We start from the raw sequence: 11,731 nt of genomic DNA, 5'->3' as shown, positions 1-11,731 counted from the left end.
GGCACTGAGCTTTTGGTAGTCATGGAGGGTACTCTCTTGGTTGGATTTGTCACATCCAACCCAAACAAACTCTTCACCAAAGTTCTAAACAAGGGAGACGTCTTTGTCTTCCCAATTGGTCTCATTCACTTCCAATTCAACATAGGGCAGAGCAATGCTGTTGCCTTTGCTGGTCTTAGCAGTCAAAATCCTGGGTTGATCACCATAGCAAATGCGGTCTTTGGATCTAATCCTCCAATCAATCCTGATGTTCTTGCCAAGGCCTTCCAATTGGACAAGAATGTAGTTGATTATCTTCAGAAACAATTTTAAGTCAACTACAATTTGGAAAAATATTTGTAATAGGAATGATGAACCACTATATAGTTTGAATAAAGTTTTCATTGTTTCCATTGATGCAATTCCATTGAAATAATTATTATCAAATTAAATGATTTGTTATTATTTTTTTTATTATTATTATTAAAAAAAAAAAAACCCTGATATTAGAGTCAAATTTAATCTTGACCAAGCCGCGATACACCGAAATCCACAACCCAAATTTTGCAATCTCACAACCTTCTAAGCAGCTGCCATCAACTAGCCTGCAATCTGCAAGATTACCTGTGATCACAGCCAACGAGTTCATCACTACAAGCACCGCCAACAACTTCGGCATTGGCTGACATGTTCACCTCAGCAACCGATAATGTGCCATACACCTACACCGCACAACTATTCTGCTTCATTGGCTGTACGTGCTAGCAAAACAAAGCAAGATGAGAACACAGAGCTTGTGCTGCATTTGAAGTAGAACCTGAATATTTGAATACCAGAATACACGTCACTCATGACATTGTCCTTGCAGGAATTGAACCCTGTGCCTTTGTATATATAGTTATTGTTCAGCAAGTAAACAAGTTGATGTGAATCATAGGGGTTGCAAAACACAAGGGTTGTTAAACAAAGTGCCACACATATTACACATAAGTGAGCGAAGACTCCGTCGATAAGTCAAGTCTCATGCAAGCAAATTGTTTAGAAACAAAAGGAAAAAACGAAAAACATATGGCATCATATGTTGATAGTTGACACCGGATCCTATAAAGGCCTGTGCAAAAAATACCCATGACCCTCCTACCTGCCCGTATATATAGATATACTTTGTCATGTTTCTTTTTATTTTAAGTCATTCTCATAAAAAAAAACAATGTAGTATTTGTTATTATATTTAATAAAATAATTTGCAGTGTTTCATTTTATTATTTTTTTTTAAAAGAATTTTATTTGAGTGAGCAAACAAATATCTAATTTTATTGAAATAATTTCATTTAGTCAATTGAATTTGCCAACCCATCCAACCTACTCAACTTGTCAAGTTGAAACCATTAAGATTTTTAACCGACTTGTGGAATTTATAGATTGATGGGTTGGTAGAGGATTAGAATTTTCCGATAGGCTATTGGCAATTAGTAGGTTAAAAATATTGTCCTCCACTTGTGCGCCCAACCCGACCTGTGGACATTGCTATCCTATATTTTGCCATAACAGCAACTAGACCTTAGTTCAACCCATTATGTTGCAATTTATTGGATTATTTATGTGTATTATGTAAATATGTCATATGACTAATTAAAAAAGAGAAAAAATTGTGTCCGAAGTTGGCATAAAACCAGTGTTTCATGCCAGCCAATGAAACCACGCCATGTCATTATTTAATAAAATGGGTATTTCTTTGCAAATTAAAAAAAAAAAAAAATCCAATCATGTAAAAATCAAATCTGCCAATATGTCTTTGCTTTTTGAAGTACTTTCCTTCTTGTTTATTCACTTCTTCAGTTCTTTTAAAACCTGTGTCCAGAGCTGCTGTGAGCATGGTTTTACAATCTCAAGGTAAAAAAAAAAAAAAAATTGTATCATTTCTAAGACTCGAGCGAATTGAGTTTGTAACAAATCATAAGGTGCTCTCACCACATCCAAAGGGCAAGGCTAGTAAGCATTGAGTCGAGCCCATGCCTTGACTTTCCCACTCCAATGCAAGAGACTCACTCGACAAGGATGTAGAGCTGAAAAGGAGATTTTTCATTTTGGTCTGATTAGTGTTTGTGATTTGTGATTTAAGAGTGCTATTATTGTCTGCGGTAAGGTGTTTTTGGCTTTTATTGAAATAATGGCGTGGCGTGGTCTCATTGGCTGGCGTAAAACATTGGTTTTACAACAGCTCCAGTCCCAATTTATTCTCATTAAAAAAGGTCACGTGATTAAAATTACACATGGATAATCTCTTTAATCACCACATGGACCTCACATGTGCGAGATGCTATGGGATGGCACACATGAATGTGATATAGATAAAACCTTAGTCCTCACTAAGTCCACTTTTTTAGCATATCAATGGTGACTTAAAATTGTTTATAAAAAAAAATAAATGATCTCACTCCTTAGAACAATGTGGGACTCAAAAAATACTATCTACCAAACACTTCTCTTAAACACCGTAAAAGTGAGTGCTTTGTGCATTAAGTACGTTATTAATTTAATTTATTGTAAGAAAGATCTGCATTTGTTTTTTGAAAAGCAAAATTACTTGATAATTTCTGAATATTTGATACTATTTCCGAATCTAACCATTTAACGTTGATCCCAACTCTTAAATGCCAGCTCTTCCTTGCGGTGTTTGCCACAGAAGTTGAAAATGGCTGATACTTTCACAGAAAGATAAATGTTCGGAAATCCGCAGTCATAATAAGGTTGTTCTGATATTTTAATTTGTCGGTAAAAGAAATTGGAATATGAAAGCTCGGAAATGTGTTGAAAACATACGAGTTATTTAGACCCCCAAATTAAAGTTACGGCTTGGTTGATTTTACACCAACTTAATACTAAGTGCGGAATAGTGTAAACACAAGCGTATAAGCAAGACAATTAATTTAATCCATATTTAAAGCAACCCAGCAGTAGAAATGAAATGAATAAGAGTAGGGAAGAGAAATGCAAACACAGATAATACCGAGACGTGTTATCGAAGAGGAAACCGAAGAATTTGGTGAAAAACCTCTTTGTCGCCCTCCAAGCGGAAATTGATCCACTAGACAATCAGTTGGGATACAAGGGTGAGCAAGAGACCCTACATGCCTAATCTACCCTCTATACCTAAGCCCTCCAAGCTCCTACTCTAACAAGGCTTCTCGGAACCATGTCTTGTCTAGTTCTCCAGATCCCGCAACAAGCTCCATGTTGCATTTGCCATTCCAGGCTTCTTCCAATGCTTCCCAGTAGCACCAAAACTTCACTTGACACTCTTAAAGGGTGTGGTAAGTGTTTGAGCTATTAACCTCTCAATAGTATGGAAATGAAGAGGTAGGAGATGAGAAAAATCACAAAATAAATGTGTAGAGGATTGTGGGTATAACAATCTCTAACTCTCAAGGTGTTTGGTTAGGGTTTTCTCTCAGAAGCTCTCTATGACATTTGTGGGTAATGTGTGTATAAACAGTGTAGGCACAGAAAGTGTGTATCAGACTGGATAGGCTGGTAGAACAGAATGCCTTGTGGGTGTTTCGCGGGAAGGCCTTACCCACGAGATACTCGCGAGGCACAATTGTCTTCATCTGACCTGACTCTTCGCATTCCAGCATGTGTAGGGCACATGAGTCATTTTGCGGGTAGCTAAGTCGCGATACACACGCGAGAAATCTTCAGTCTTCAAATGCTTGAGTCTTCACACACTCTCTCTCTATCACACAACCCTTACAATGAAATCCCACAATAAATACATGGTACAACAGATTGAATATAATTACAATCAAATTTGGCCCGGAATATAAGCGAACAAAACAAATAGTTGTAAATAACAATTTTACATAATATATTCTTTGGGAATTCACTAACACGTAACATCAAACATGGTTGTGTCATTCAGTACTTCTTGTTTACTTTACATCTAGATCATAGATTAATCCTGGAATGTTGTTCTTGTCCAACAAATATCACTTTCTATCTCTTTCAAAAAATTATTTTGCACGACGTAAGCAATGAGAATTCGTCTGTAATATTCCGTTAAAAATCTTCGATTTTAAACGAAATGCACCAAAAATATAGGGTCAACATAAAGAGAGAACAAAAAAAGGTAAACGTCAACAATATAAAAACATTAAAAATCTAACTAAACCATTAAGAAGTATTTAGTACCCATCAATCAAGATAAAGTCAATAAAATGATGCAAGATAAGAAAATAAGATAATAAGTTTAAAACATTCGACTTAAAGAGTTTACGCCACGCATTGCAATGAGGATACATACAACATGCATGGAAGCTTCAGTCATTTCATTTTTAAAAATACCATCAACATATATAAGGCGCATTATTGGGTTGACCAAAAAACAGTATGAAAACAATACAATAGCGTTGAAGTGGTCAGGTTTCATTGGTTTTTAAACCAATATATAGTTTGAATAAAGTTTACATTGTTTCCCTTGATGTAATGCCATAGAAATAATTATTATCAAATAAAATAATTTGTTATGATTTTTTTTTTCTATGCGAGTCATTGTGTCATAGGAAAGGCAGAGCAATTAACTAGCACCTATTCTATGTCAAACATTCCATTGAAGCAACATTTTTGGGTGTTGCAATTGTAAGAGTATTGGGCTTCTACAACACTATGTGTTCATACCGAGGTAACATGGAAAGAATTATACAAAGGAGAAAAACATAATACGTAAGGGGTTAAATATTGTAAAAAAGGTAAACGTCAACAATATAAAAACATTAAAAATCTAACTAAACCATTAAGAAGTATTTAGTACCCATCAATCAAGATAAAGTCAATAAAATGATGCAAGATAAGAAAATAAGATAATAAGTTTAAAACATTCGACTTAAAGAGTTTACGCCACGCATTGCAATGAGGATACATACAACATGCATGGAAGCTTCAGTCATTTCATTTTTAAAAATACCATCAACATATATAAGGCGCATTATTGGGTTGACCAAAAAACAGTATGAAAACAATACAATAGCGTTGAAGTGGTCAGGTTTCATTGGTTTTTAAACCAATATATAGTTTGAATAAAGTTTACATTGTTTCCCTTGATGTAATGCCATAGAAATAATTATTATCAAATAAAATAATTTGTTATGATTTTTTTTTTCTATGCGAGTCATTGTGTCATAGGAAAGGCAGAGCAATTAACTAGCACCTATTCTATGTCAAACATTCCATTGAAGCAACATTTTTGGGTGTTGCAATTGTAAGAGTATTGGGCTTCTACAACACTATGTGTTCATACCGAGGTAACATGGAAAGAATTATACAAAGGAGAAAAACATAATACGTAAGGGGTTAAATATTGTGGACCTTTGTGTTTATATTGTACTTACAATGTAAATTTACATTGTAAACACACAAAAAGTGACAAATATTGTACACATTTACTAAAATTTGTAAATATTGTATACTTTTCGCAAATGTGTACAACATTTGCCACTTTTTGTATCTCTACAATGTAAATTTATATTGTACCGGACAATGTAAAATAAGAATTTCTCAAATATTGTTAAAAATACACGGTCCAAGAAGCCCAAACCATTGTAGGTTCATGTGCTTGAAGAAAAAACAAACTAATCGTGAGTTGGTCTAGGGCTAACCTAGAGTAGTTCTCTAGTATATAAACCCTACTTTTGATCATGTTAATACAAGAGTTTGATAGTAAAGTTGTCATGTTAAAATCTTGCTTTTGCTTTTTCATCTTTCTAAACTGTTCTTTTTCAGTCAAATTTGATCTTGACCAAGCCATGATATACCAAAATCCACAACCCAAAATTTTGAAAGCTCACAACCTTCTTAGCGATGTCATCAACTAGCCCGCAACATGCAAGGCTGCAAGATTGCCTCTGATCACAGCTAACAAGTTCATCACCTACAGCCACCGCCAGCAACTTTGAGCACCTCTGCATCGGCTGACCCATTAACATTGAATAAAGTTTACCTTGATTCCTTGTATGTAATGCCATAAAAATAATTATTATCATATAAAATTGTCTTATGATTTTATTTATTTATTTATGTGTCATGGTGTCAAAGGAAATGCTGAGCAATTAGTGCATTACTATATCTTGAATCTATGTTGGATCCACAACATTTGAAATCACAAGCACCTAATAAAACTGACAAAACTTGTATTAAAAATAGATAGTTTTTTTATTTCAATTTTACGATATGGCCAAAGTAAAAAATAAAGAAAAAAGTATTTTGAGCTAAACTTTAAAAGGCAACTTACAAAAAGTATCAATTTAAGACCCAATTAGTTCAAAATGAACCGAAGGGAACCGAAATTATCTGAGTGGACCAAATGAGATTTAAGTAGACTTAATTGGACCGAATGAGACAGAAACAGAGCAAACTGGACCGAATAGAAGTTGTTTAATTTTTAGGAAGAACAAATCATTTTCAACATATTTAAGAGAAAAAATTATGCATTATATTAAAATTACAAAATAATTATATATTCCCAAGAATTGCATGGTCTATGACTAGTTCTAGATAATAAAAATTGAAAACTATTGATAATTTTTTTGTTTTTTTGTTTTTATATTAATTATTTTTCGATATACTGGCAATCTTGTTCTCCCTTTAAAAAAGAATTTGTCAATCTAAACAAAGTGTTTTCCCTCTGTTCAATGATAGACAAAATTGATTTATAAGCAAGCTTTAGGTGAAACACAGAGTTTAACTTTAATCAATAGTTTCGTGCTCTTATATGCTCTGTTATTGCTCAGAATGACAGAGATTGTGTATGGCCCCTTAAATTGATTATGTGATAGTTTCGTGCTTTTATATGCTCTGTAAGATTTTTATTTAATTTTCCCTTATTATTTTGTATGTACTATACTAATTATTCAATTGAATTGAAGGCTTCTTAAAAAACAATAAGTTAAAAGTTCAACAATTCATTATGAAAAAGCATTATATCTTTCACGTTTCTACCACGCATGATTATGTGATAGTAATGGAGAAAGTTTATCAGTTGAACTATAAAAGTTTTGGGTACAATATATAAAACTTAAATGACATAATAAGATTATGTACGTATAAAATAAAATAAAAAATTGTTAGTTTGTACACTTCCCTAGCATTTATTCTACAGAAACTTGTCATCTTTATTATTGAGTTGCCTAATCTAAACAAGGCATGATTTCCAAGGAGCCCCCTTAGAGCATTAGCATTGGAAAATTCCAATGCTACTCTATTTTACAATTTTAAAAAGCCACTTTATCATTATACCATACCATTTTACAATATCTCCACATCCCAAACTTCTACTTCCCTCTTTTACTCATTAAAATAATATATCTACGTAATAAAATAATATATATCAAAATTATATCTTTTCTCTTCCATCTCTCTCCTCTCTCTACGTAATAATTTTTTTTTTTTACAATACTTGCTACAGTGCAATTCTATGTTTAGAATTGCACTGTAGCAGTATTGCAAAAAAATTTGCAATACTGCAGTTTAGCATTCCCCAATGCAGATGATTTTGGGGTTTAAAATTCTAAATTTCCCTTAGATTTGACATTAGCATTCTCCAATGCTAATGCTCTAATAAATAAGAAAAGAATTGTCTCCATTTGGAATGGACTAATTTCATGGTTCAATGAAAGAGATATATAATACTATGGGCAAAATTTAGGTATAGTATCTTAGGATCTGAAAGTTCAAAATGCGTGTAAAGCACCTTTGAACGTTTAGACCCCAAAATACAAAATATCAATTCAAGCTTATTATCAAACAATTAATGCATGGAACATGAACATAAGCTAAACACAGAATTGATAAACAATCTAAGCCAATTATAATCACTTCCACAGCAGAAAATAAAAGGCAAAGATAAAGGAAGAGAGATACAAACACAAGGACAACACACGATGTGTTATTGAAGAAGAAACTGAAGCCCTCGGCGTAAAACCTCTCCGCCACTCTCCAAGAGGTCAATAATCCACTAGAAAATATAGTTGGGATACATGAACAGCAAAAGACTCTCCAAGCCTAATCTACCCAAGTACTTAAGCCCTCCAAGCTTCTTGCTCCAACGAGGTTGCGCTGGACCTTTTTCTTTTCTAGCTTACTGGATTCCGCTATAGTCCATAGCATCAACCAATAACCATTGGTCCTTTCAAACTGCTTCCCTTAGCACCAAAAGACCTTCTCACAGATGTGGGTGTGGTGAGAAAAAGATTTGGTCAATAACCTCTCAAAGATATATCAATAGAGAGGAAGAGAGTAGAGGAATTTGAGGAGTCTCTTAGTGAAGATTGGAGATGAGGCAATCTTGTTTTTCTTTAGGGTTTCTCTCTCAATTTTTCTATCTGGAAGCTCTGTCAATTTAGTGGGTATAAGAGTCTATATATAGTGGTGTGTGTTTAAAATATGAAGAGTCAGTTTTTGCCAAACAGGGCTGATTGGCGGCTTGACTTCGCGGCTTGTCCAAGTTGCGAGTTTAAGTCGCGACGTAACTTCTTGGCCAGCTTAGAACTTTTGTCCTGTAGTGCGACAGTTGGCGCGACCCTTCAGCTTCCCTTTGTGCATCTCACGTGCTAGCATTTGACGGCTTGCAAGCCGCGAGTTCTAGCTGCGAAACTCTGCCTTCTTGCACATACTTGAGCTTTTCTTCACATCTTCTCACACACTGCCCTTACAATGATCCCACCTAAATACAGGGTTACTAATTGCTTAAATTACAAGCAAATTGGCACGGAATAAAGCCAACAAGATGGTTGATAAATTTCAACCTTACAGGATCCCTTGTAACGTCCCAGCTCAATTCAAGAGTAAAGAAAAAAAGGGAGGGGAGGGGGTCAAATATTTTAAGGAGCCACACCTGTGACCCCACCTACCTCACTTCCCTCAACCACACATCTCACAAATATCATCACTCTCTTGGCCGGCCACTCACCTGCTTCTTTCTTCTTATTTTTTTCATTTTTTCTCCATACAACAAACTCTCCTCTCTATCGCTCTCTCATCCTCTTCCACGGTACCCACTCCATAGCACCACCTCCACCATCATTTTCTGGCAAGTATCATTGGAAAACTCGATGGGAAAAAGGTAAGGCTCACTCATCTCATTTATTTGTGGTAAAAATTCCTTATTTTTTGGTGGGTTTATATGCTTTTGCTTGAGGTCCTTTAATCTAAGCTTTGATAATGATATCCATGTGAGTTATGAGCTTTAGAAGTGATATTCATGTGTTTATATGTATGGGTTTTGTGTTTGTGGAATGATTTGATGAGTGGCTTTATAGTTTTGCAATGGTGTTTATCTAAGTGGTGAAGATTTGGGTGTTTTGACTTTCTAATGTGAAATAGTTGATGAATTTAATTTTTATTGTTTATTTGGAGCTAGTAGAGGATTTTCTTGTGGGGTTTGTAATAGTGGGTATTGTTATAAATGTTGTTTCATGGGTCTCTTGAAAATGGTATTTATATATGGTGGAAGAAATTCATGAAGTGCTAGGATCTCTTATGGTAAAGGAGATGATTTGAATGATATGATGATAAATTGGAGTCTATGCCTTGTAATGAAATTGTTGAGAAACTTTGGAAGTGAAACACTTTATTTGTGAGGTTAAATACAAGGCTTGCCTAAGCAAAGTGCTTATTTGGCAATTCCTAAATTGTACTTAGATACAATTTCAAGCTTTATGCTTATTGTGATAGATTTTCTTGATAATGTTTAGGTTCTAGCTAATTTACTTTGGAGCTTGGAGAATTAGGGCTTTTGCGGGTTGTAAGGTAAGTACCTTTTAATGGGATTTTTGAAAAATAACCATGTTGCATAGAGCTCTTACTTACTTTGGGAGAATATTTAATGGAATTATTATGATAATTCCTGATGTTGGTACTTGATATGATTTATTTGGATTGTATTGTTCTAAAGGGAAAAATCTACTAGTACTTTTGAGATGTTTTCTCATGCTTTGGAACCTTTTGGGTTCAAGGCGTGACATCCCCACTTAAAATTTTGACATTTGTCCAATTTAAGGTACTGTACTTTAGGTTCCCTATTTAAAATTTTGACATTTGTTCAATTTAACAATCCAAACAAATGGCATTAAAACTAAAAATTCTTTTTTTTTTCCCCTTCTTTTTCCTGAACTGCAACTGCAAGAGAACCCACAGCTTCAAATTTCAAATCTTTCGAATTGTAGGATTTGTGCCTTCCGCTGAAGAATAAATCCAAATAAATCCAATAGTCATTGGCTCACTACAACTAAAACCATATAAAACAATAAAAATAACCATGAAGATAGTGGAGGAACTCCTTTTGAGAGAACAAAAAGGAAAACAAAGATGTCCACTTATATTAGAAGTTAAAACAACTTTCAATGAACTTATGTGTAGCAAAGATTATTTAATTGTAAGGGATTGCAGCCCATCAGCTATGAACTTGTTCTCATCTCAACCCATCAAAAGTTATGCTTTTTGCTTTTCCATGGTGCTCCTTAAAAGCAAACAAAAAAGCCCCAGCAAAAAAATAAAGAAGAAAGGAGAAAATGCAGAAGCCGGCTGTTTCTTATCATCGGAAAAACTATGGAAACCCTAACTTTTAACTATTCTAACACTAGATCTAGCTGGAATCTGGTGGTTCGGCAGGAGAAGAAGAGGTATGTCACCACGGTGGTGTTGTCGGTCTCGAGGAGGTCGAGCTCTGCAAACAATTGGAGAGTGGCGAAGACCGGTCCAGTGATGAAGAAGGTGACGATTTTGAAAAGAGGCAAGTTGTTGGACTCAAAGATCAAAAGCGAGTCTAGGAAGGAAGCTTTCTACTTTTTTCCCCTATTCTCAATCTAAAAAAAGCGTTTTCTCTCAGTTCAATGACAGAAAAAAAAAAAATCGATTTATAACAAAGCCTCAGGTGAAACATAAAGTTTAGCTTTAATCAATAGTTTTGTGCTTTTATATGTTCTGTTATTGCTTAGAATTTAAAAAATGGATAACAGAGATTGAATTTTGCCCATTAAATTGAAACAATTGCCACGGTAGTTATTGGTTTTAGAAAACCATTAACTGTGCGTTTGGATATTGCCTATTTTGCTGAAAGCTAAAAAAAATAAAAAAATAATTTTCGGTTACTGTTCACACAAAAAATACTGTTCATTTGCCTTAATGTATTGTTTATGTTCCATGAACAGTGCAAGAGGCGTTGGTAAAAAAAAAAAGTGAAAAACGCAGACTCCTTGGATGCAAACGCCAATCTAAATAGAGCCTAAATCTAAAAAACAACTAAAACATATTTAGTAATTAGTACCCACCAGATAGGATGAGGTCAATAAGATTAGTTCAACAAAAGCATACTTAATTATATGGGTCACACCGTTGACAATTAAACATTCCCTAATGAGCAAAGAGTCAAGATATATGCATGGGTTCTTCAATTATTTAAATGTTAAATATACTAAGAACGTAAGGTTAATTTGTGGTTCAGCCAAAGCAACACCAAAGCTGCACAATGGCATTGAAGTGGTCCAATTTGATTGCTTTTCAAATGTGTACAGGGTAGTAGTGGTTAAAGAATGGTTCAGCCATTAAATAAGATTTTTTTTTTTTTTGACCGGCATTAAAATAAGAAATTAAGAACAGTTGAAGGATTACCAAGTCTTATATGCACTGTTTGTGAAAAGTATGACATGTTCACTGATTCCTCTCTATAAGTAGACATATCCTCATATGCTTTGTTACCATC

General features: G+C 34.4%; 1 protein-coding gene across 1 annotated transcript; it reads left to right on the top strand.

Moving 5' to 3' along the window:
• Positions 1–21: 21 nt before the first annotated feature.
• On the top strand, positions 22–312 carry LOC136071289 (putative germin-like protein 2-2). The gene has a single exon (XM_065782377.1). The coding sequence runs from the start codon at positions 22–24 to the stop codon at positions 310–312; it is 291 nt and encodes a 96-aa protein (XP_065638449.1).
• Positions 313–11,731: the final 11,419 nt, after the last annotated feature.

The sequence above is a fragment of the Quercus suber genome, unplaced genomic scaffold (assembly GCF_002906115.3).
Source record: "Quercus suber isolate HL8 unplaced genomic scaffold, Cork oak 2.0 scaffold_299, whole genome shotgun sequence".
Classification (NCBI taxonomy): domain Eukaryota; kingdom Viridiplantae; phylum Streptophyta; class Magnoliopsida; order Fagales; family Fagaceae; genus Quercus; species Quercus suber.
The sequence above is the reverse complement of the archived record's forward strand: the minus strand, read 5'-3'. Positions and strand labels throughout refer to the sequence as shown.